Raw genomic sequence first — 26,334 nt, 5'->3', positions numbered from 1 at the left:
GACTGGAGTGCAGTGATGCAATGATAACTCACTGCAGCCTCTGCCTACTGGGCTCAACTGACGTGACCTCGTACCTCAGACTCCCCAGTAGCTGGAACTACAGGCACACGCCACCATGCCCAGGTAATTAAAAAAATTCTCTGTAGAGACGGGGTCTCGCTATGTTACCGGCGCTGGTCTCCAACTTCTGGTCTCCAGCCATCCTCCCACCTCGTCCTCTCAAAGTATTGGAATACAGGTGTGAGCCACCGAGCCTAGCCAGGCCTGACTTCTGAATGCGTTCGTTTCTTGATCTTTTACCCCGAGTGCACGTGTATGTTGCACCCCTGGCCACTGGGTTTTGCAGAGTGTTGCGTTCCAGTGTCCGGGGCCCCACGCCCGTCCGCAGGCTACTGGAATGCTGAGGGCGAGGGGGCTTCGTTTCACTCGCACCACGTCGGCCTGCACCCCAGGGGCCGGGTCTACCGCCTCCCCCAGCGCAGACGCCGCCGGGCCCGGCCGGTCCCCGAGGGCGGGGCCGCGCGGCCCCACGCCCCGCCCACTGCGAGCAGAGGCGGGGCATGGGTCACGTGACGGCACGCCGACCAGCGAGGCCCCGCCCGGCGGGAGGAGGCCCGGCCGCGACCCGGGCCGCGAGCTGAGGAGCCGCCCGGTCTCCCGCGCGCTCCCTCCGGCGGCGTCCCCAGCCCTCGGCCCCTCTGTTGCCGGCCTCCGGCTCGCCGGCTGCGAGAGTGGCCTCAAGATGGATGAAGACGGCGGCGGCGAGGGTGGTGGCGGTGAGTGTCGGAGGTGTGGCAGGCTTGCGGGCGGCCTGGGGTCGGGGGCTGGGGGCCGGGGGTCGCCGGAGGAGAGGGGGTCGGAGGCAGCGGCGGCGGCGCCTGCTGGAGGCCTGAGGCGCGCCGGGCCGGGGCCGCGGCGGGGTCTCCGGGGGCCCGAGGGAGGGGGCGGGCCGGGGTCGCCGTCCACCGCTGGCGAGGGTCTGGGTACCAGGCCAGGGCTGCTGCGGGCCGGGGTCGCCCCGGAGTCTCGGGCCGGGGTTCGGGGGCCGCCCCTCTGGGGCGGGGGACCTTGCGGGGCGACCTTCCCCGCATCTTGTCGCCAAGGGCGTCCACGCCCTCCGGAGTCCGGCGTTTCGGACGCCCCCTTTCAGCTCAGGTGGGCGGAAGCGGCTGAGCCGGTGGGAAACCGGGAGGGGAAAGTTTTGCACTGGAGGCTCCTCGGGGGTACAGGAGGGGAGGGCCGGGGAACGGTTGGAAAGCGTGACAGTCTGCTTGGCTTTGGGTCAGAAACGGTCGCTGGATTTGCTCGAACGGGGAGGGGGCCAGCTGGAGTCCAGGTCAGGGTAGACGTTTTAGGAAACGGCAGACGCGACAGAGTGAGCAAAAAACTCCGTGGGGTCGAGGGTGGGGGTCACGAGCTGCACCCAGCACCGAGGCGAGACCGGAGAGCCAGGTGTGCCCGGAGCCCCGGGTGCTCCCGAGCGGGTCGGATCGGTGCCCGGCGTGGCCCAGGTGGTCTAGTGCCTGACGTTCGGTTTCCTCTTGCTGGAGGAATAGTGTTTGCTGGAAATTATTTCGTGGAATACAAATGACTGCTAGGTAATGCTGGGAATTAGATTTTAAAAACAGAGGAACGTGCCTCTGTATGGAGTGGGTGTTCGCTTTGGAAAGCAAAGGGTTAATGCCCGTGTTTTTACAGGAACAGCCGAAGTTGAGGTTCTCTAGACTTTTTTTTTTTTTTTTCTAAAGATCTCCTTTGAGCTGACAGAGAAATCATCAGAATCATCAGAACCCCATGTAATAAGGGAGCAGTTTAGAGAAATCTTAATTACAGGCTGCCGGAGCAGCTGCCTGTAAGAATCAGCAGGATTGAATGCTTCAGGATGAAGTGGTTCATCATCAAGGTGCCTTCTAGAATTCAAGTGCTGCTCAGAGGGTGATTTTTTTTTTTTTTTGCTGAAAGACGCGATGCAGCCAGGATGGTGGGAAGTTGGCACCCGTCATGGCATTTGGCGAGTTCGGTTCGCATAGTTGAAGCTAGGGGTAGCACTGTGGCCCCGAGTGGGTGTGTTGATGAAAAGGGAGCGCTGTGGAACGAAGGAGCCGAGTTGCGAACCCTCCTACAGTCAGGCTGTCCGTCTGGAGCCATGAGATCCTAAGGAATGGATTCCCGGTGGATGTCGTGTTTCCTGCCTGTCACAATTTGGGCATAGCAGTTTTCCCTTGTTAGAAAAGAAAGACAACTGTAATATGCAAACGTTGGACATTAGCGTCAAGGCAGCTAGCTGGCTTGGCAGTTTTGTTTGTAAGGTGCTTTGGGCTTTGTGAGTAAAGAAGTGTAGACTTGAAGATAAAAGCAGGCATAAAGAGGAAAAAAGGCGGCTTTAATGTGCTCCAGCAATTTGCAGATCTTGAGTACTGTAACAAAGCATGATATTAAATATCAAAAGTCTTAAAACTGTCCTTGGGTTGTTAATATCTCTTCTGGGACTATATCACAGGGTAACAACCTTAAACCCCTCACATATAAAGATATGTATTATGCTGTTTATAATAGCAGAAAATTGGAAACAGCAATGCCAAGAGTAGGGGCATGGTGAGGTAAATTATGGGAAGTTTATTGAAGTATTTTACAACCATTAAAATAAGCCATTTTATATATCATGGTCTAAACAACATAAAAATTGGTGACATGGATTATTTTCTTTTTATATTTTCCAAGTTTCTGAAATAAGTGTGTATTTCAGATTTGAAAAAAAACTCGTCAGAGACATGAATGTTTTAAGTGTATCATTTAATTCATCTCACTGGAACATTCAACAATGAGGATTTATTTATTGATTGCCCATCAAAATGCCAGCCAGCATGTTAGGTGCTGGAAAATAACTTTTAACCTTTATTGATTTAGTTATTAGCTTTCTCCCTTGCTGTGTGACAGACACTTAAAAATATTTTTGGCAATATTAGGATATTTATTTTTGAAACAGGTGAAAACGTTTTGAAATATGAGTGATATTGTAATTATTATATAAACTTTATGTGCTTATATTTAACTCTTGGCGGTTGGAAGTTTTGAAGTTAACATCTTTATAGTTAATACCATTTAGATTTTTAAAAAATGCTTTAAAATTCATGTTTAATAAAATAAAGTTCAGCTCTTTGAAAGAAAACCGTTTCAGTTGCCAACAGATTATAAAGCATAACATTTTTTGGTATATTTTTAGAGTATGGTACGTAATGTTGAACAGTATCTGGGGGAGTCAGTTCGGCTTGTTTAAAAGATAGGGTAAATAATCTATTCCAACAGTAGTTATGGCAGAGGCCAAAGATAATTGAAAAGGTCTTTTTTTTGTTAATGGTCAGGTTAAGAGACTTGAAAAATAGATTCCTACTTGCTGTTTTTATAAGTTAATTTAGCTTTTTGTCCACTGTATTGTTCTTTCAATGCAAGATAAGGAGAGAGAGGATGGTGGCGTGAATGGCTGGAAGGCAGTTACAAGAGGAGGGAGTAGGGGGTTACAAGATTACAAGAACACATTGTTCCTTACAGTGTGTGCAGAGTATAGTTAAGGCACTTTAATTCCTTTGGGACTTTGTTGCCTTTCAGTTTTTTGAGAACAGTTCTTGAGCTAAGTCTCTACTTGGAGGGTGGCTGACTAGTTTGGCCCGTTGGGATTGTTTTCATGCCCTCTTTGGGCATCTGTCTGATGTATGGTCCTGAATGGATCATCCCTGGCAGACGAGGTGAATTAACTCTAATTGGCATTCCTCTCTCTGCCCCCTTCACTCCCTGATCAGTGTAGGTGTCTGTGCTTCAGGTGAAGAGATGCTGAGCCTTGTTCATAATAAAATACATGCAAATTAAGACTAGACTGAGCTCCCACCTTTCACCTTCAGACAGGCGATAACCCCCAAGTGTGAAAAGTCTGTTTCCAGTTTGAAACGTTTGAACGGCAAGGCCGTTTCAAACATTGATGGGTAGGAGTGTAAATTAGTCACAGGCAGGGCCAGCCCATGTCCTGTTGGCTCAGGTCCATTTCTTGCCCTTTCCCTGCAGAGACTCACCCCTGCAGGCAACATTTCCCAGGCCCTTGGTCAGCTGGCTTCCGGCTGGGATTGGCCACTGGGAGCCACTGGCAGGAGGAATGGCAGGAGAAAGGACGTAAACAGGTTATTTCCCCTGGGTTTGCCTCAGGCAGAGTCTCTGGCAGGTGCCTTGTCTCCTTTTGGCTCCAGCTTCTGCCCCTTGGTCCTAGTCTTTGAGTCTTGGAAATACCTCCTCCCTTTTACCCTCTATTTGAGAAGTGGTAACAGCAGCTTGCTCTTGCTAATCTCTGGGTTATCATTTCCTGTTTGGCTTTTCAGTTTTTCCAACACGCCTGTCACTAATTCCTTATATTAAATTCCCTCTATATCAGATTCTTAAAGGGATGGTTGCTCTGGATGTCTCTTTCTCTGGGTGGACCCTGATAGATACAAGTGCTTTAGGCAGTAGCTTTAAAAATTATAGGCGTGTAAATCCTTTGACCCAGCAATCCAGTTCTAGGAATTTAACCTGCAGATATATTTGTACACGTGTGAGATAATGAGATACGAGATTATTTATTACCTTGAGTGTCCATCAGCAAGCAGAGGACTTATCAGATAAGTCCATACCCAGATGGTTAATGAGGTTGTAAAGTTGTAGAAAGGAACGAGGAAGCTCTTTTCTTAGTTGACGTGGAGAGATCTCCAAAATATCTTGTTAAGTTACAAGAGCAGGCTGGGTGCGGTGGCTCACACCTATAATCCCAGCACTTTGGGAGGCCGAGGCGGGTGGGTCATTTGAGGTCAGGAGTTCGAGACCAGCCTGGCCAACATGGTAAAACTCTGTCTCTACTTAAAAAAAATACAAAAATTAGCCAGGCCTGGTGGCGCGTGCCTGTAATCTCAGCTACTCGGGAGGCTGAGGCAGGAGAATTGCTTGAGCCTGGGAGGCGGAGGTTGCGGTGAGCTGAGATTATGCCATTGCACTCCAGTCTGGGCAACAGAGTGAGACTCTGTCTCAAAAAAAAAAAAAAAAAACAAAAAAAAAAACAAAAAAAAAACAAAACAAGAGCAAAGTATAGGAAAATATGCATTGCGTGCTCCCATTCTTGTTTTTTGAAAGAGGAAGTGATGGTTGATACATGCAGATTCCTTGGAAGGTGAAACGAGGAACCAATAACAGTGGTTACCTGTTTGGGGAGGATGATGGGAACTGAGTGGATGGGGAATATATGTGGGGAGGAAACTTTTCACTGTGTGCCTTTTTATTTTTTGAAATTCAAAAAAGTTTGAATAATCTATCTTTACTTTTTCTAAAATTGGAAAGCAGTTTCATAGAAAAATAGTATGCTGGTAAGAAAACGCCCATTTTACACCTTTTTTGAGGGAATTTTTATAGATTAAAAAATATGGCTGGGCACAGTAGCTCACGCCTGTAATCCCAGCACTTTGGGGGGCTGAGGTGGGTAGATCATGAGGTTAGCAGTTCGAGACCAGCCTGGCCAATATGGTGAAACCCCGTCTCTACTAAAAAATACAAAAATTAGCTGGGCAGGCGGGGCCGGTGGCTTGAGCCTGTAATTCCAGCACTCTGGGAGGCCGAGACGGGCGGATCATGAGGTCAGGAGATCGAGACCATCCTGGCTAACACGGTGAAACCCCGTCTCTACTAAAAAAAAAAAAAATACAAAAAGCTAGCTGGGCGAGGTGGCAGGCGCCTGTAGTCCTAGCTACTCGGGAGGCTGAGGCAGGAGAATGGTGTGAACCCGGGAGGCGGAGCTTGCAGTGAGCTGAGATCCAGCCACTGCACTCCAGCCTGGGCGATAGAGCGAGACTTCGTCTCAAAAAAAAAAAAAAAAAAAAAAAAAATTAGCCGGGCATAGTGGCATGCGCCTGTAGTCCCAGCTGCTCGGGAGGCTGAGGCAGGAGAATTGCTTGAACCCGGGAGGCAGAGGTTGCAGTAAGCGGAGATAGTGCCACTGCCTGGCAACGGAGTGAGACTTGGTCTCAAAACAAACAAAATATTCTGGGAAGACAGCAACAGAAAGATAACATGATATCCAGTGTAAGGTTATAAAATGTTGTCTGTTTTTCAGTCTGTAGTAAGTTAACTAGTGTACTTTGGAGAGTTTAAAAAGTGGATGCTTTTAGATTATGCTTAGAGCATATTCTTCTGTAGTCATTTACTCAAATGTTGATAGTGTTTCTACCAAATACCAGGTTCTTCTGTGCATGACGCAAGAGCTATTAGTGCCTGTGTTATGCCGTTTTTGCATTGCTCTAAAGAAATACCTAGGCCGGGCGCGGCGGCTCAAGCCTGTAATCCCAGCACTTTGAGAGGCCGAGACGGGTGGATCACGAGGTCAGGAGATCGAGACCATCCTGGCTAACAGTGAAACCCCGTCTCTACTAAAAAATACAAAAAACTAGCGGGGCGAGGTGGCGGGTGCCTGTAGTCCCAGCTACCCGGGAGGCTGAGGCAGGAGAATGGCGTGAACCCGGGAGGCGGAGCTTGCAGTGAGCTGAGATCCGGCCACTGCACTCCAGCCTGGGCGACAGAGCGAGACTCCGTCTCAAAAAAAAAAAAAAAAAAAAAAAAAAAGAAATACCTGAGCCTGGCTTGTATATAAAGAAACGAGGTTTCACGAACTCATGGTTCTGCAGGCTGCACAGGCATGGTGCCAGGATCTGCTCGGCTTCCGGGGAGGCCTCAGGGAGCTTTTTACTCATAGTGGAAGGTGAAGCAGGATCAGGCACATCACATGGCCAGCGCAGGAGCAAGAGGGAAGAAATGCCACACCCTTAAACGACCAGCTCTCAGGGGTCCTTACTCACTGTTGCAAGGGCAGCACTGAGCCATGAGGGATCTGCCTCCATGATCCAGTCGCCTCCCCTCCAACATTGGGGATTACAGTTCAACATGAGATTTGGGCGGGGCCTGTATCAAAACTGTATCAGTGCCTGATGGTGGTGAATACGGCAGATAAATTTCCCATGTTCATGAAGCTAATGTTTAGATGGAGAGACAGACAAAAGAGGTAAACAGCTATCTATAAAATAACCACATATTATGCTAGGTGTGTTAAAGGAAATCAACAAGAGGTTGAGGAAGAGAAAGTGTGGGATGGGAGAAGTGTAGGGAAAGCCCGTGGTCAGGCAAGGCTTCTGAGGAAATGCCCTTCCAGTGCAACCTATAGGGATAGTGGACCAGACAGAAGGAAAGGCATGGAGCTGGCAAGAGCTGAGTATTCTAGAGAATTAAAAGCAGCTTTGTGTGGCTCGAACAGACAGTGAAGCGGGAGAGATAGGCTGGGGCCATGTCAGGCATTCAGTAGCTAAGGAATGCAGATTTTATTCTAAGTACGTGAAGCTGCTGAAAGATTTTTAAACAGGAATATCTCCTTTGATTTACATTTCAATAATTTTAGCTAATATTTGCTTGATGCTGTATGTCCTGCGTACTTTCTATGTCTTAATTTATTAGCTCTTCATAATATTACTATTTACAGATTGGAAGATGGAGGCATAGGGAAGCTAAATAATTTGTCTCAGATTTCACAGCTAGCAAGTGGTGGAGCTGCGATTCGAACGCAGGCCTTCTGTTTCAGAATCCGCACTCTCAACCACTGCCCCCTGCTTTTTAAAGAAGCATATTCTTGACTCCTGAGTGGAGAATGGATTGGAGGAGGAGAAGGGAGGACTTGGGAGAAGGGAGTTGTTGCAGTGGTTCAGGTGAGAGTTACAGGGGCTTGGTGGTTTAGGGTGGTAGTGGAAAATATGGAGGGAAGGATACATATAAAACACATCTGCATAAAACATACAGAAAAATACAAAGCATAATGAAACCAGCACTCTTATTCCCACTACTCAGAATTGACATAATAGCTGTCAATGTTCTGTTGCATTTTTTAGGTCTATTTTTTAAAAAATAAAGCATTACTGGTAAGTCTCTACATCTCAGTATATTGTGGTGGTGTTCTTCCAGTTGCTCAGACCAAAATTTTGGTGCCATCTTTCATTTTTTTTGCCTTAAGCCTTCTGACGGTTCTCCCATTGTCATCCTTGTTCACACTGCAGCCAGGGCGATTCCCTTTGACACTTAGGTCATGTCACTCCTCGCTTAAAGTTTGCTCTTTCCTCGGTTTATTCAGAATCCTATTCTCAGACCTTACCGTGGCCTACACGCTGTAGTTTAGGAGGCTGCAAGCTCTTCTTTTTTCTTTTTTGAAATGGAGTCTTGCTCTGTCAGCTAGGCCGGAGTGCAGTGGAGCGATCTCGGCTCACCGCAACCTCTGCCTCCTGGGTTCAAGTGATTCTCCTACCTGAGCCTCCTGAGTAGCTGGGATTACAGGCATGTGCCATCACGCCTGGCTAATTTTTTGTAAATTTTTTTTTTTTCTAGTAGAGACAGTGTTTCACCATATTGGCCAGGCGGATCTCGAACTCCTGACCTCGTGATCTGCCCGCCTCGGCCTCCCAAAGTGCTGGGAATACAGGCGTGAGCCACTGCGCCCGGCCAAGCTTTTTTAAATAAAAGGGCCAGATAGTAAACCTTGTAGGCTTTGTGGGTCACATACGGTCTCTGTCACAAGTCTTTTTTTTTTTTTTTCCCCATAACCTTTTCAATATGTAAAAAAACATTCTGACCTTGGGGACTGCCCTTGACCACTACTCTAGTCCCCTGCTATCTCTGACATTTCCTGTCACTCCTCTCCTGTTTCCTCCCTGACTCTGGTCTGTCTCATTGGTCTCCTTGCCAAGCACACTCCTGCCTCAGTGCCTTTGCACTTTCTGCCCCTGTAGTGGTTTCCTCTCAGATACCTGCATGTGGTGTATTCTTGTCTCTTTCAAGTTTCTGCTCAAATGTTTCCTTATCACAGAAGTCTTCCTTGACCACCTGTCTAAAATCACATTCATTGTTACTCCCAGCTTTATTTTTCTTCCTTAGCACGTGTCACCCCTTACCTATTATCTATGTGTTTCTTTTCTCTTAGAATGTGAGTTCTATGAAAGTAAGAGTATTTTCTGCTTTTATCCACAGTTGTATCTCCAAGATCTAGGACAGTGCTTGGGACATAGTAGCCTTTCAGTAAATATTTGTTAATAAATATTGAATAAAGTTGAAGTCACTTTTGTCTAGCAATCCCTGGTCCTTTTGCTTTTTGCTTTCATGTTTCCTAGAGGCAACCATTATGAATTTGATACGGGGCTCTCTGGTGTATGGTGCTTTTGTTTGTTTTTTGAGATGGAGTCTCACTCTGTCACCCAGGCTGGAGTGCAGTGGTGTGATCTCAGCTCACTGCAACCTCCATCTCCTAGGTTCAAGTGATTCTTCTGCCTCAGCCTTCCAAGTAGCTGGGATTACAGGTGGGCGCCACTACACCCAGCTAATTTTTCTATTTTTAGTAGAGACAGTATCTCAGTATCTCACCATGTTGGCCAGGCTGGTCTCCAACTCCTGACCACAAATGATCCACTCACTTTGGCCTCCCAAAGTGCTTGGATTACAGGCATGAGCCACCGTGCCTGGCCTGGTATATGTTTCATACTTTAACAGATGTGCGTATGCCTCCATAAGCAATGTACAGGTCTTTTTTTTTCCTCTCTTTTGATACAGAGTTTTGCTCTTGTTGCCCAGGCTGGAGTGCAATGGTGCGATCTTGGTTCACTGCAACCTCCGCCTCCCTGATTCAAGCGATTCTCCTGCCTCAGCCTCCCGAGTAGCTGGGATTACAGGTGCCCACCACCATGCCCAGCTAATTTTTTGCATTTTTAGTAAAGATGGGGTTTCACCATGTTGGCCAGGCTGGTCTTGAACTTCTGACCTCAGATGATCCGCCCACCTCGGCCTTCCAAAGTGCTGGGATTACAGGTGTGAGCAACCGTACTTGGCCCTAATTTGTTTTAAAAAGTTTATAAAGCCAATGTCACACAGTATGTAATCTTCTGCAGCTTGCATTAGAGATTATCTTTGTGATTATATATAGACCTTGTTTATTTTAATTGTGATCACGTTTTGTCTATCTTGTCCTCTGTTGAGCTTTTTTTTTTTTTTTGAAGACATTTTCCTCACTGTGTTGCCCAGGCTGGAGCACAGTGGTGCGATCTTGGCTCACTGCGACCTCCCACCTCCCGGGTTCAAGCCGTTCTTCTGCCTTAGCCACTTGAGTAGCTGGGATTACAGGCTTGCAACACCATGCCCTACTAAATTTTTTGCATTTTTAATAGAGACAGGTTTTTGCTATGTTGGCCAGGCTGATCTTGAACTCCTGACCTCAAGTGATCCGCCTGCCTTGGCCTCCCAAAGTGCTGGGATTACAGGTGTGAGCCACCGGGTTTAGCCCTGTGTTGAACTTGTTAATGTCAGTGTTACACTGGTGGTGGTACAAACGGCACTGAGGTGAGCTCCTTAGTCTTCTCTCCCCTCACAGTTTATCTAGAGTATATTTCTGAAATTGCAGTTGTGAGTTATAGGCATGCTTCAGTTTTAATAGATAACAGATTGCTTTCTCATTAGGGGCTTGTGAATAGTGTGATTTCCCAGCATTGTCATGAGCACACAGTGTTTGCCTTACTTTTAAATGTTTGCCTATCTCACGAGTAAGAAATGATGTATTGTTTTAATTTGTGTTGCTTTATAGTGATGAAATATATTTTTTAAAACTTTTATATTAGGTTCAGGGGTACATGTGAAAGTTTGTTATAAGTGAGCTCTTGTTACGGGATAGAATGTATTTTGGAGAATCAGATGGACATACTGTCAGCTTGGTGAAGGTTAGAGGTACAGGAACTGCAGGAATCAAATATGACTAGGTTTCTGGCTTGGTAGTGGTGTCGCTTAATGAATGGGAAAAAACTATTTTGAGGGTTCATTTCTTTGTTTTTTGGGTCAAAAATATCTTTACTTTGCCTCCACTTAAAATTTTTTTTTATTACAGAGTCACACTCTGTTGCCCAGGCTGGAGAGCAGTGATGCCATCATAGCTCACTGTAGCCTTGAACTACTGGGCTCAAGCAGTCCTCCTGTCTCAGCCTCCCGAGTAGCTGGGACTACAGGCATGTACCGCTGTGCTAAGCTTGCCTCTGTTTTTGAAGGGTAGTTTCATCAGGATTATAGTTGTAGGCTTTCAAGTTAATTTCTTGCAATTTTTAATTTTTTGGTAAAGATGGGAGGTCTCACTGTGTTGCTCAGGCTGGTGTTGAACTACTGGCCTCAAGTGATCCAAAGTGTTGGGATTACAGGCATCAGCCACTGAGCCTGGCCTTCCTGCAGCCTTTCGAAGGGGTAATTTGATTGCCTTCTGGCTTCCATTGATTCTGTGGAGAAGTCAGCTGCATCAGTCTTACTGTCACTCTTTTCCAGTTAGTGTTTTTTCTTCCCTTTAGGCTGCTTTTAAGATGTTCTCTTTGGGTTTGGTTTTCAGCTGTTATGTGGTGTGTCCAGATGTGGTTTTCCTCAAATGTATCCTGCTTGGGATTAGTTGTTCTTTTTCTTTTTGGCAGTGCTGTGACAAAGCTTGATCTTAAATTAGATTTACAGAATTCTTGTTCATTATCTCTTCATTGATTGCTTCTGCTGCATTTCCTATCTCATCTCCTTCCAGGACTAATTACCTGTACATTAAATGTATCCTCTGTGTTGTGTCCTGTATGTCTTAGATTCTTTTTTTTTTTTTTTTTGAGACAGAGTCTTTCTCTGTTGCCCAGGCTGGAGTGCAGTGGCCGGATCTCAGCTCACTGCAAGCTCCGCCTCCCGGGTTTACGCCATTCTCCTGCCTCAGCCTCCCGAGTAGCTGGGACTACAGGCGCCTGCCACCTCGCCCGGCTAGTTTTTTGTATTTTTAGTAGAGACGGGGTTTCACCGTGTTAGCCAGGATGTTCTCCATCTCCTGACCTCGTGATCCGCCCGTCTCGGCCTCCCAAAGTGCTGGGATTACAGGCTTAAGCCACCGCGCTCGGCCATGTCTTAGATTCTTTTCTGTATTCTTTATGCCTTTGCCTCTCTGTGGTTCATTCTATATCTTCTTCTGACTTATATTCCATTGTACTAATCCTTTCTTCAACTGTAATTGCTGTTAAACTCATTTATTGAGTTCTTAATTTCCATTATTGTCTTTTCCAGTTTTCTTGATTTTTTTTTTAAGATTCCAATTTTCTGCTGGCATTTTTTATCTTGTCAACTGCTTTATTAAACAAATCACAGTTAAAGTCTGTGTCTGATAACTCCGATATTTGGATGCCTTGTGAGTGAGCGTGTTCTGTTGTCTGTTTTCGCTTTTATTTTTGTAGAGCAAGCGTCTCAATATGTTTCCCAGACTGGTCTTGAACTCCTGCCTCAAATGATCTGCCTGCCTCAGCCTCCAAAGGTGCTGGGATTACAGGCCTGAGCCACCTTACCTGGCTGGAACATCACTTTAAAATTATGAGGCTTGGTCTATTCTGGTTTACCCTTCTCCTAGGTTATAGCCTTCAGTGGTTCCCACTGAAAGCTTGGGATGCTTCCCAGGGCTGCTTCTACTTGGCAAGCCCCTGAACTCTAATTTTTGTCCCCTCAGTCCCCTAAGACTGGTGGCTATTCTGCTGACCTTCTTGGATTCTCAGTCACTTGATTCTGTTTGGTATTTTGGCTTCCCAGCTTCTGCTGTGAATTGGCAAATCCCTCAAGGAGAAAAGTGGCCCCGGTGATTGGACTCACTTCTCTGCACTCCCCTTTTCTCTCTGGAATCCTGGCCTCCAGAGTCCTCACTGCATGGGTAGCTTGCTGATGCCTTCAAACAGTTGTTTCTAATAATTTGTTCAGCTTTTTAAGTTGTTCTTGGCAGAAAGGTTGGTCTACAATGAGCTAGTCAGCTTTTTACTGGAAGCAGACTCTCAGGAATTCAATTTTGCTATTTAAAATGGACTTGTCAGTGAGATATCCTAGTGGAGATGGTAGGTAGGCAGTTGACTGTGTCAGTCTGCTGCTCAGAAGACTAATTTGGGTAGGAGATAAACATTGGGGAGATTTTAATTCATGTGAGTGGATGAGCTCACATGGGAAGAGAATTGAGAGAGGAGAAAAATCCTAGGACTGAGGACAATGCAGCAAAGCTGACTAGCAGGGTAACCAGTGAGGCCCAGGAAGCCTTGAAGATTGTGTGGCATTGCAGAAGAGAGGAGTGATCAGCTGTGTTGAATGCACTTAGAGACGGCCTAAAATGGGATGGAGACATGTCTACTGGACTTGGTGATGTTAAAGAAAAACAGTTTGGGGAGAGGCAGGGAGCTAGCTAGACTGGAATGGGCTAAGGAGCTAGTGGGGGAAGGTGTGTCTTTGCTGAAGGAAAGGCACGTGCCATGGGCCTTAATTGGAAATGTGGCATGTTATGAGAATAGAGGGGAAGCCCGCATGGCTGGAGCTAAGTGAGGGAAGGGTATGTCTGTTTTGCAGTGAAATATTTCTCAGGAAGTTTTCACAGGAGACCAGTAATAATTTATATCAGGCAGCTTAGAATAATAATGCTGTTTGCATTCTCACACTCTTAGTATAAGTAACTTTGGGAGAGGTAGATCAGTTTTAAGAAATTATTGGCAGATCCTTTAGAAAGCGGGTTTGTCAGCCTGTAATGTAGGACTATTGCAACTTTTGAAATGAAATGAAATTAAAAAAATAGGTTTTGTCAAAGTATCCTAAAAGCTACTTAAGATATGTTAAATATTGGCTGGGCACGGTGGCTCATGCTTGTAATCCCAGCACTTTGGGAGGCCGAGGAGGGTGGATCACCTGAGATTGGGAGTTCGACACCAGCCTGACCACATGGAGAAACTCTGTCTCTACTAAAAATACAAAATGAGCCGGGTGTGGTGGTGCATGCCTGTAATCCTAGCTACTCAGGAGGCTGAGGCAGGAGAATCACTTGAACCTGGGAGGCGGAGGTTCTGGTGAGCTGAGAACACGCCATTGCACTCCAGCCTGGGCAACAAGAGTGAAAATCTGTCTCAAAAAAAAAAAATATATATATATATATATATGTGTGTGTGTGTGTGTGTAAAATATTTTGAGTTTGTGGGGAAAATAGTAAATCATTTAAATGAGAGTAGAAAATACATGACTCTCCATCCTGATTTTTGAAGTTAACCAAACAAACTTTTTATAGTTAATGTCAAGTACTCAGTTAATGTAGAATAGATACAAGATTCTGTAGTGCTTTATAATTTGGCTGGAGCCAATACAGCAAGCATTTATTTCAGATAAATATCTTTTCAGTATTATGTAAATATTAGAAGAGACTCACCTGAGTCAATTTCAGTTGGCCAAGAAGATTTTTTGATTTACTTTCCTAGAGCAAATTTACTCTTTTAGCTGACTTGGTTTTTAGTAAGTCACCAGGAACACTGTTCAAATAGGAGAGAATAAAAGTTCCTGCTTTAAACTCTCAATAGGGCTATTGTTAATTACTGTAGTCTTCTTTTGAAAAACTTATGTCTGTAATTAATAAAATCAGCAATTTGCTATAAAACAAAACATTTGGATGATGATCAGAAAGTATTTCCCAATATCTAGGTAATTTGTGATTTTTTTGTCCCCAAGTTTTCATCCAGATGTTTGGCAATGTGTAGACACAGCCTTACTGCAACTTTCTAATTCACTTTCATGGGAACATATAATATTCTCCGTTTATTTTGGACAGCAGAGTTTCCTTTTTCTCTGGACAGATACATATGAAACACATGCTCTTTGAGTGGAGTTTGTGGCCCTCTGAGAATTCTCTGAAGGAGGAAATGGGTTGACCTATTCGGTTGCTATGAAGTAAAAACAATCTTGTTTTCATTTTTTAGTGAACATCTGGGTTGCATTTATTTCACATTCTGGAGGTTCTGTAAAACCACAATTTGATAATATGAGGGTTCATTAAAGCAGTAATTACTGAGCTATTTTTATAGTTGATTCAAGAATTAGGGTGACTGATAGACTTTAAACAATATTTTTTTCCTTTCTGTAAAATGTAAGTTAAATAACAACTCTTGATTTGAAACCATAAAATGGGACGTAGACATTTTGCAGGGCAGAAGAAGCATTGATCAACCAGTTTATTTCTCTGTTGCCCGTTGCTGTGTATCTTGTGGTCATTTTTATAGCCGTATTTAACTCTGTGTAGAAGACATTGTTGATGCCCTGTTGCAAATCCACCCTTCTTTGCTTCCTTGCCCACAGAACCATGAATTGTTTAGATGTTTACCCATCAGGGAAGAGGACTTTATCACCACAAAGAGTTATATCTTAAATGGTCTAAGCAGCTGGGATAATCCCTCTTTCTTTATCCGCGAGTGGAGGAGAGGTGGAAGTGTCATCCAAGTCTGGCCAACGTGCAGGGCAGTGTGCAGGGAGGTTTCTCCAAGAAGTTTCTTCCTTCACAATAAATATATGAGGAGTTGCGTTTCTTTTCTTTTCTTTCTTTTTTTTTTTTTTTTGAGACTGGATCTTGCTCTGTCTCCTATGCCAGAGTGCCATGGCATGATCATGGCTCTTTGCAGCCTCAACCTCCTTGGCTCAAGTGATCCCTCTACCTCAGCTTCTCAACTAGCTAGGCCCTCACCACCACACTCAGCGAATTTAAAAATATTTTTTGAAAAAGAAATATTTTTTGTAGAGACAAGATCTTGCTACGTTGCCCAGGCTGGTCCTAAACTCCTGGCCTCAAGTGATCCACCCAGGAGTGAGCAACCGTGCCCAGCCCCGTTGCATTTCTTACGCTAGACTTCATTGGGCCTGGATGAGTAGCCAACTTGCATTCACAGTGGCTCTTAATGAAGCCTGTCCATTTCCAAGCCCACACCCTGAGGATGACCAGCGGAATTCTAGATGGTGCTGTTGCTGAATTTCACCCACCCAGGAACCTGCCTGCCTCCACGTTTCCCGTCATGTGGGGCAGTAAATACCCCTCTTGTTTAAATGATTGAGTAGCAGTGTACTGTAACTTGGAGCTCAAGACATCTGGCGTGATACCGGCTGTAGCAGCAGGTAGGTTTTGTTCTCTCATTCGTTCAGTAAGGACCTCCTCGCCATAGAGTGCAAAGAGAAAAACACCTTTTCTCTTCCGTAAATATTCATTAAGCATATAAATATTACTTTAAGAACTGAGCTAGGTTATATTTTCTTTTTGAGATCAACACTTTCTCCCCTTTTAATAAAACAAAATATATTTTAATATTCTTAGAAATACTTTAATAATTTCATTTGGCAAATCTTTATTTTAACATGTCCATTTAGAAAAATGCAGTAATCAAAGGTGGCATACATTGGCAATTTAATATTCTGTTAGAAGACAGGACTTCCTTTTAGTTCTTCACAGAGAGGAAATAAGAATGTCCTTTTCCAAGTTTCAGTAATTAGATTAAAATTTTTTTGAGTTGAGAAAGGATCAGACAAATGAATTCAGTTTTGTTTGTGTTAGAGTATGGGAAAATTGAAGAATTTTAGTGTCTTTTGAATGTTTGGCCTGTTCACATGATGAGGCTGTATTTCCCAGGCGTGGGAGGATGAGCGATTGTAGACTTTGATTCAGTATATGACCACACTTCTGAGAGCATGACACATTTCAAGAATAAGTGATGCCTTTCATTGCCTTATGTAAAAAGAATCTTCACGTTGGATAAGTCTTCTTCTAAAGTGTTGCATTTTCTCGGGAATCACAGGGTGTCTGTTACGGACTGTGTTCCTGAAATTTAGTTTGAAGTAGTGGTTAAGCTGTATACTAGTCAGGTGGTTACTAGGATGTTCCAGTTTTCACAAAAGAAAGTCAGATGCCTTCTTTCCTTCCTTTTTGTGGTCAGACTGGTCTTGAAGTCTGCTAGCTGTTACTCCCCACACATTGTCCCGCTGGCACTCACTCTTGATGACAGCTCACGGAGGGAGCAGAGTCCAAATGGACGCACTGTGTCCTTGCCCTCCCTTGGCTCCCCTATTAGTTGCTCTGCCTCACAAGTGCCCAGTAATTTGGCTGGACAGCAGAACATGACTTTAATTTTTTAATCTGGAAAGAACATAAGCTATTTCCCCTAGATTCTGCTGCTATTAGTAGTTGGACATTTGTTTTAGGATTTAAGTCTCTATTACCTTCCCACTGCTTCCACCCCTCCCCACTTTTCCCTTCTCAGTAGAAGAGTCTGGGGGCTTCTCTCTTTGCATGTCTTCCTGTCAAGTATTGCCTATTATCCTGGTAAGACCTGACTGTCTCGCATCTACAGGTAATGAAGACCATCTATTTCAGAAGTCTTTTTTTAAGTTCTGCACTAAAACTTTTATCTCCCATTTCCGTTTTACTTGTAAAGAGTAGCAAAGAGTTTGTGTCTTCAGAGAGAAGTCCACTATCCTAGTCCTTCCAGCCACCTTGGGGTTTGGTGTGACCTGCCTAAGAGTTCCACAAGTGGGAGTATGCTCTAGGCCCCCTGCCTGAACGGAGAGAATATCCCAGCAGAAGTTCTCGAGTGTCAGGACTTGATGTAGGCGGTTTTATCTTGGTTTCAGCCATCAAGAAATGTAGTTGATTGGATCAGTGACTGGGAATTTCAGGAACAGATTTTACAGGAGTGCCGTTTCCTTAGAGTTGTAAAGTTATTGACAGGGCCATGTCAACTTTGGTTAAAGAGATTAAAGGTTGGCCGGGGCGGTGGCTCACGCCTGTAATTCCAGCACGTTGAGAGGCTGAGGCGGGCGGATCACGAGGTCCAGAGATCGAGACCATCCTGGCTAACACAGTGAAACCCCGTCTCTACTAAAAATACAAAAAATCAGCTGGGTGTGGTGGCGGGTGCCTGTAGTCCCAGCTACTCGGGAGGCTGAGGCAGGAGAATCCCTTTAACCTGGGAGGCGGAGCTTGTAGTGAGCCGAGATCATGCCACTGTACTCCAGCCTGGGCAACAGAGTGAGACTCCGTCTCAAAAAAAAAAAAAAAAAGATTAAAGGTCAAGCTTGGATAGTCACACAGACATGAGCGTCTCCCCCACATTCTAGAGAGGGGAGTCTGTAAGTCCTTAATTTCATGAGACTTGAAGCTGTTTTCTCCTGATGTCCCTAACATATCCCTCCCTCCCCGTCCTGATTAGGTGCTGGACCCCCAGGGCTACTGCAGTGCTGTGTGGGAGCCTTTCTGGTCCTTAGCCCAGCTTCTTCATGGCCGACTCTGTTGGGATGCATCATGCTGGAGATAACTATGTAGCCATTCCTTCCTAAATAGTCTTAGTCCTGTGGGATTGGAGAGGTTTTCCCTTGGGGTCTCTGGGAATTAGGATATCAGAACTTTTGCCTGTTTGCTGTGTCAGGTCAGCCATTGAGGCTATTTCAGGTAATTTCGCTTGTTCAAGGCAGAATATTGTCAACTATAATGTTAATAGTTCTGAGAATTTGTATTCATACTTTCTGTATGCTTACATAAGTTTGTTTAAACATTTGAGCTTGATCGTTTGGTGTTGACAAATATTTGGTGTTGACATATTTTTAAGTAAATATCTGCAGCTCTGTCATTTCTAGCCTTGTGCTTTTATGTAAGTTACTTAATCTCCCTAAGCTTCAGTTTTCTCATATGCAAGATGGGTGTTAAAAAACCCAAGTGAAATTATTTATATGAAGAATTTATCAAAAATCTCGACGATTATAATAATAGGCATTCAAAACTGTTAGTCATCAAAGTGTTAAGCCTCTGGCCTGCCTGTGTTTACATACTGAGCAGAATGAGTTGGAAGAATGGTTGTATTGGGGCTTAGGAATAACCGATGATTGGCAATATGATTATCGTATCTTTTCTTCCCAACTTTGTATTTTGAAAATGAACTGTTCAAATCTACAGAAAAGTTGAAGAAATGGCACAATGAATCCTATGTGTCTTTCACCTGAATTCACCAGCTGCTAACATTTGGCCACATTTGCTTGTTTGTCTTTGTATCACAATTTGTGTGTGTGTAACTGAACCCATTTGAAAGCAAGATACAAACATGGCCGGGCGTGGTGGCTCATGCCTGTAATCCCAGCACTTTGGGAGGCCGAGGTGCGCAGATTGTTTGAGGTCAGGAATTCGAGACCAGCCTGGCCAACATGGGAAAACCTGTCTCTACTAAAAATACAAAAAATTAGCCAAGCATTGTGGTGCGCGCCTGTAATCCCAGCTTCTCAGGAGGCTGAGGCATGAGAATTACTTGAACCTGGGAGGCGGAGGTTGCAGTGAGCTGAGGTCACGCCACTGCACTCCAGCCTGGATGACAGAATGATACTCCGTCTCAAAAAGTTACAAACATCATAACACTTCACAGAAATACTTCAGCACTCATCTCCTAAGAGCATTCTACATAACTACAGCCATTATTATTCTTAAGATAACTGACAGTCATTCCATAATATTGTTCCAAAATAGTACACATTTTACTTTCCCTAGTTGTTACCAGAATGTTTATATAGCTTTTTTTTTTTTTTAACCTATCTAGGCTCTAATTAAGATTTACACCTCCTATTTAGTTATCTCCCTTCAGTCTTTTTTTTTTTATTTTTTTTTTGAGACGGAGTCTCGCTCTGTCGCCCAGGCTGGAGTGCAGTGGCGCAATCTCGGCTCACTGCAAGCTCCACCTCCCGGGTTCACGCCATTCTCCTACCTCAGCCTCCCGAGTAGCTGGGACTACAGGCGCCCGCCACTGCGCCCGGCTAATTTTTTTTCTATTTTTTAGTAGAGACGGGGTTTCACCATGGTCTCGATCTCCTGACCTTGTGATCCGCCCGCCTTGGCCTCCCAAAGTGCTGGGATTACAGGCGTGAGCCACCGCGCCCGGCCTTTTTTTTTTTTTTTTGAGACAGAGTCTTGCTCTGTCTCCCAGGCTAGAGTGCAGTGGTGCGATCTCGGCTCACTGCAAGCTCCGCCTCCCAGGTTCACGCTATCCTCCTGCCTCAGCCTCCCAAGTAGCTGGGACCACAGGCGCATGCTGCCAGGCCCAGCTAATTTTTTGTATTTTTAGTAGAGATGGGGTTTCACTGTGTTAGCCAGGATGGTCTCGATCTCCTGACCTTGTGATCTGCCCACCTCGGCCTCCCAAAGTGCTGGGATTACAGGCATGAGCCACCACGCCTGGCTCTCTTCAGTCTTATTTATTTATTTTTTTTGTTGTTTGTTTTTGAGGTGGAGTCTTGCTCTGTGGCCAGAGCTGGAGTGCAGTGGTGTGATCTCGGCTCACTGCAACCTCTCTACTTTCCCCAGTTGTTACTAGTGGCTGGGATTACAGGTGCCTGCCACTGCACCTGGCCTCTTGTGTTTATTTTTAATTTTTATTTATTTATTTTATTTTTGAGACAGAGTCTCACTCTGTCACCCAGGCTGGAGTGCAGTGGCATGATCTCGGCTCACTGCAACCTCCGCCTCCCGGGTTCAAGTGATTCTCCTGCCTCAGCCTTCCCCAGTAGCTGGGACTACAGGTGCCGGCTACCACGCCTGGCTAATTTTTGTATTTTTAGTACAGACAAGGTTTCACCAAATTGGCCAGACTGGTCTGGAATTCCTGACCTTGTGATCTGCCCGCCTTGGCTTCCCAAAGTGTTGGGATTACAAGGTGTGAGCCACCGTGCCAGGCTGTTTTTTATTTTAAAATGTGTTTTGGTGGCTGGGTGCTATGGCTCATGCCGGTAATTTCAGCACTTTGGGAGGCCGAGGCAGGCGGATCACTTGAGGCCAGGAGTTCAAGACCAGCCTGGCCAACATGGTGAAACCCCATCTCTACTAAAAATAAAAAAAAAATTAACGGGGCATGGTGGTGCATGCCTGAAATCCCAGGCTGAGGCACGAGAATTGCTTGAACCCAGGAGGCAGAGGTTGCAGTGAGCCAAGATTCTGCCAGTGCACTCCAGCCTGGGTGACAGTATGACTCTGTCTCAAAAAAAAAAAAAAAAAAAAAAAAAATTGTTTTGGTGACATCTTTTTGAAGAGTCTAGGCTCATTGCCTAGTATCATTATTTGCATCCTATAGACTAGATTGCGTGTGTAAGCAGAAGAGATAAGTGCTTCGGTTTCTTTAATTTGTTTTTATTGTAAATATGTTAAAAATCATTTTGATTCAAGGTAAAAGTGACATTCATTTTTCTTGTTCTTTGGTAAGTGTGGGTTAAGTTGGTAACCAGAAGGAGTTACTAAATGGTTCAGATGTCAATGGAATATGTGTGTGGGTGAATCTGGAACAAGTATACACAGTGGTTTCTAGACTCACACCCATCTGGAGGTAGTTATCTGGCTTAACATAGTAAGGATTTTATTTTAATATTTGGCCATGGTTTTATAAAGAAATGAACTTAAGAATTGGAAAATTTAGTAAGACAAACTATATTTACATAATATTCAAAAGACATACTTTTGCTGTCAGATCCTTGGATGAAGACTAAACCTTAAATCTCTCAGGAATGCATCTTTTTCTTCTTCCCTCCCTCAACACTTTCCTATTGATTTAAAAAAAGAACTTTAGCTGCAGCTGAGACTAATACAGGATCCAGCTGTAGCTTTTTGGTTGTTGTTCATGTATCCGGTGATGGGCACAGCAAACTCATTGTATGAAAAGTCAATAAAGGAAAGGGCAGGGTGGGAAAAAAAATGACACTCCTCTAAAAGTATTCAAGAAACAGCAACAGGATCTAGGAGTCTCCCTTTCAGATGACTGATTTAAATTCCATTCTGAAGTATTAATTTTGTTCGTGACTAGTCTAGAAGGCATTTTAATTTTCCCTTTTAATTATGTACACACCACGTAACCAGAGAATATATGTGGGGCTGACACATTATTTTCCTTGGGGGCAGAAAATAGTAAAATGTGAGAACCCAGAGAACTAAACCCTCCTCTTGTAAAATAGGGCAAATATTCTTCAAAATACCTTTCATGTTCATGCTGGTATAGAGATAGCAAGGATTCGTGAAAGAAAGCCAGGTTTTCTTAAATTTATTCAGTAGTACTGAAATGTATGCATTTACCATACAGCAAATAAATTCAGAATCAGCAGTTCAATCAAATTAAATTCCAAATTTGCCTGTTTCAGTGTAATTTCTATAAAAGATTTGCATCTTCTGCTCTGTCTTATCAGGACCAAGTCCATATCACCACCCTGTAGCTGAAGATGAGTTATATGTTTTAAAATGTTTTTATGATCAATGTAGTGATCATAAGAGTAGTGGTTTTCACATACTTGGGTGTCTCAAGCATTTAGTTTTTCTTTTTTTCATGTTAAGGGGGTCAGATTTCTCATATTTCTTGTAATTGTAGCCAGACGTCCTGTTGGGGGACTGTTAAATACCAGTGGTGCCTGTGAAGAACTCATGTGATTCTGTGGTAACCATCTGAGCTATTCTTTGTAGATTTGATTTTATGGACAGGCTTCCTTGAAGTCCTGTAGTCTATTTTTAGATGCTCTTTTTTACGTTTCCGTGGTTCAGGGCATCAGTCATAAACATATTTATTATTCAGCACAAAAATGTTGTTCAGTGTCTTAAGGCTGTTTAAACTTTATGGAAATAATAAAGCAGTGGCACTTCAGTGGGTATAATATACGAGAACTACCCAGCAAATTTAAGGATGGAGAACTTTGCGGTCCTTCACAGATTGCTGCTCTGTCTGTGCCGGCCTGAATGGTATTTTGAAGAATCTTTTCCTATTTTACACTAAGAGGGTTCCGTCTCCATGCTTCTCACACGTTTCTGTTTTCTGCCTCCCACTGAAAGAAATGCTTTTGTAGCCCTTCAAGAAACTTCCTACATGTCTCCCCTCCTTCTCTCCTGCCTTGTTATTACTCCTTTAAAAAAAAAAAAAAGAATAGTTTGATAGCTTTCTTCTCAGATTTATTATTTTATTTTATTTTATTTATTTGTTTTTTTTTGAGATGGAGTTTCCCTCTTGTTGCCCAGGCTGGAGTGCAGTGGCGCGATCTCAGCTCATTGCGACCTCCGCCTCCTGGATTCATGCAATTCTCCTTCTTCAGCTTCTGAAGTAGCTGCGATTACAGGCGCCTGCCACCACTCTCAGCTAAGTTTTGTATTTTTCGTAGAGACGGGGTTTCACTATGTTGGCCAGGCTGGTCTTGAACTCCTGACCTCAGTTAATCCACCCACCTCGGCCTCCCAAAGTGCTGGCATTGCAGGTATGAGCCACTGAGCCCGGCTCTTCTCAGATTTATATATGATTGGTTTGCTGCTTTGTGTTGTAGCAGAGATCCTGTGCTCTGAAGTAATTTCTGATCCAGCGAAGTATTACAGGAGCGAGGGACTGTGCACCTTCAGTCTATTTGGTAATAAAGCACTTATTCTTTTTTTAGAAATCACTATAATCCCCATGTCGTTATAGTCATCCTTTTAAATTACACAATTGAATGGCTTTTAGTGTATTCATAAAGTTGTACAGTCATCACCACAATCTAATTTTAGAACATTTTTATCACCTCAAAAAGAACCTGGTCCCCATTAGCCGTCATTCCCTCCTCTCCAACCCCTGGCAGTCATTCATTGACTTTTTATTTCCGTGGACATGTCACATAAGTGGAATCGTAGAATATGTGGTCTTCTGTGTTTGGCATTTTTCACTCAGCAGGTTCATCCATGTTGTGGCATGAGTCACTTTCCCAGGTTCATCCATGTTTCAGCTCGATTCAGTGTCAGTGTCTGTGCTTCTCCTGTGGGTGGAACTGAGACTTGGATTGGTTTTAGTGTTGGGAGTGGTCAGAGAGGTTTTGCTCACCTCTGTCACATGGTTGAATCTGTAGCTGTGTGCTGTCTTGAAGGTTTTTAGGTTTGCTTGTGTTTTCTTCCTGTTGAAAAAGTTGACGTTTATTTTAACCCTTATTATTTGAAGGACCACATCAAATCCTTGCTGTTGCAGTCCTTTAGTTGATAATCTCATGAACAGTTGCATCTGGAGCAGAATCATGTTGTCTGTAGAAAGTTTTTACTCTCTCTGAAGACCAATAGTGGGTTCAAGAAACAGGATTCCCCAAGGGAGCCATACTGAAATCTGTTAATAGAAGCGTGACGAGTCTACTTCTCAGGGATTCCAGCGTGATCCCAGTGGTGGACATAGGACACCAAATTTTCATCCCCGTTCACCCCAAAATCTCAGCAAACGACAGGGAAGAGACTGGGATGGGGGGCAAATGGGGAGAAGTTGGTCAAAGCGTACAGACTTGCATTTATAAGATGAATAAATTCTGGAGACCTCATGTACAGCCCTGTGACCACAGTTAGAGATAAGGTATTGTATACTTGAAATTTGCAGAGAGTGATTTTAAGTATTCTCACCACACATGCACAAGGTAACTATGTGAGGCGACGGGTATGTTAATCTTAATTGTGGTCGTCATTTCACAGTGTCTCCTTAAGACATCGAGATGTACACCTTGAATACTGCCAAGTTTTAGCTGTCAATTGTACCTCAGTGTAGGTGGGAAAAAAGAGCCTGGAAGGGACCTTTAGCAAAGGATAGAGTGTAACACACTTTTGGAAAGAAACTAGAAATGGGAAACCTATAAGCAGATAAAACAGAAGGAGGATTTAGAGTAAGCAGGAGCAGCTTCTGGGCAGCCCCTCGCGGGGCTCTGCTCAGACTAGTTAGTGTTCGGGTTTGGGTTCTGTTGGTAATCATGGAAATTGTACTGCAAACAAGGAGAATTCAAAGGCCCTCCGAAGCCACTGCGCTGGGAGTGCTCTCTACACTCTTCTCTGTCCTCCTCTCCTATTCCTCTTGTTTTCAACAGTCTACAGCGTTTTACCCACAAGCAAATTTTCTTTACAGAGATTAGGTTCCTTGCCTGGGGAGAATTGGAACTCAGTGGGTGTGTACTAACACCCCAAGTAAAGCTTTTTAACATTTTTGTTTGTTTGTTCTTTTCATGTGACTTCTTCAATAAAGGGCCCTATCTTTTCATCCCCAAGGGAAGCCCTCCAGTGGACAAGCTTTGCTCACAAACACAGAACATAATGAACCTTCCCATTTGAGAAGGAAATCTAGTGAGAAAAGTTTACCTACACGCAACACCAAAGGAAGACTCACAGCTAGCTTCATCTCTTTTTTTTTTTTTTTTTTTTTTTTTTTTTTGAGACGGAGGCTCGCTTTATTCCCCAGGCTGGAGTGCAGTGGTGTGATCTTGGCTCACTGCAAGCTCTGCCTCCTGGGTTCATGCCGTTCTCTTGCCTCAGCCTCCCGAGTAGCTGGGACTACAACCATCCGCCACCACGCCCGGCTAATTTTTTGTATTTTTAGTAGAGATGGGATTTCACTGTATGGTCTCGATCTCCTGACCTCGTGATCCACCTGCCTTGGCCTCCCAAAGTGCTGGGATTACAGGCGTGAGCCACCGCGCCCGGCGCTTCATCTCATTTTTAAATGCGTACAAACAGCAAGGACCTCCAGATGGATGAAAAAACCCAACCATGTGAAAGAGAAAATTTAAAATAAAATTTCTGTAGAAACAGAAAGCTGACATCAAAAGAATTTAGAAGATAGAAGAACACTAAGAAATGGTCATTGGCAATTTCCATGAAGATGTGACTTAGGCACTAGTGTTCGTCTAACTTTTTACCTCCCCTCCCTTGAATCACCAGATCCCGATGGAAGTGATTGAGAAAAAGAGAGATGAAAAGCTGAATCATAATGGATAGTGGGATCAGGGTGAAGAAATACCAGGGCCTGACTCATCACTCTGTTTCCTGAGAACTCAGTGCAGAGTTGTGAGGAACGTACGGAGATGTGGTGTTGGCTGTGCTAACTTGGGAGAGCAGAGAGCGAGGGAGGCCTGATGACCCTGAATGTCCGCGGGCAGCCGGGGTGGGCTTGTGCAGCAGCAATGTTGACGAGCAGCTGAACTGGGAGGCCAGAGGACGCACGCAGCTTCAACACGCTTGAAACTACTAGAGCTTCTCCTGGGCGGCACAATTCTCCTTTCTGGTGCATTGGGCGGCTTCCCACCCATCTGGAGTGGAAGCCAGGTCCAGACAGAGTTAGATGCAGAAACTAGAATACAAAAGCGACACGATAGGCTCAGAGAAGGAGGCTCCCAGAACTGACATTCCCTGGAAGATGGACTACATCTCTGAATAGGCAGTGCAGTTTATATATGCATCCTCCAGCCTATAAACTTAGAGTTGGAAAACAACAGCAAAAACCCACCAACATTTAGCAGCATTCTAAGGAGGTCCAGCTATTCTTTTTTTTTGGGGGGGGAGAGGGGCAGGATGGGTCTAAATACTATTGTTCAAAAATAAAGAATAAAGCAACATATTTCCAAAAGAAAATAGGAGGGGGTTATAGTTTTTGAGGCAGAGGAAGAATA

At 44.4% G+C, this 26,334-nt stretch overlaps 1 protein-coding gene across 2 annotated transcripts in view; it reads left to right on the top strand.

Moving 5' to 3' along the window:
- Positions 1-592: 592 nt before the first annotated feature.
- Positions 593-26,334, top strand: part of CYTH3 (cytohesin 3) — a 113,517-nt gene continuing 87,775 nt past the window's right edge. For both annotated transcript variants that reach the window (XM_008018725.3, XM_073012802.1), the window contains exon 1: positions 593-776. In XM_008018725.3, coding sequence (XP_008016916.2) covers positions 743-776 — 34 coding nt within the window. In that variant the 5' untranslated portion in view covers positions 593-742. The remainder of the gene's footprint in view (positions 777-26,334) is intronic.

This window comes from Chlorocebus sabaeus, chromosome 28 (assembly GCF_047675955.1).
Source record: "Chlorocebus sabaeus isolate Y175 chromosome 28, mChlSab1.0.hap1, whole genome shotgun sequence".
Lineage (NCBI taxonomy): Eukaryota > Metazoa > Chordata > Mammalia > Primates > Cercopithecidae > Chlorocebus > Chlorocebus sabaeus.
The sequence above is the reverse complement of the archived record's forward strand: the minus strand, read 5'-3'. Positions and strand labels throughout refer to the sequence as shown.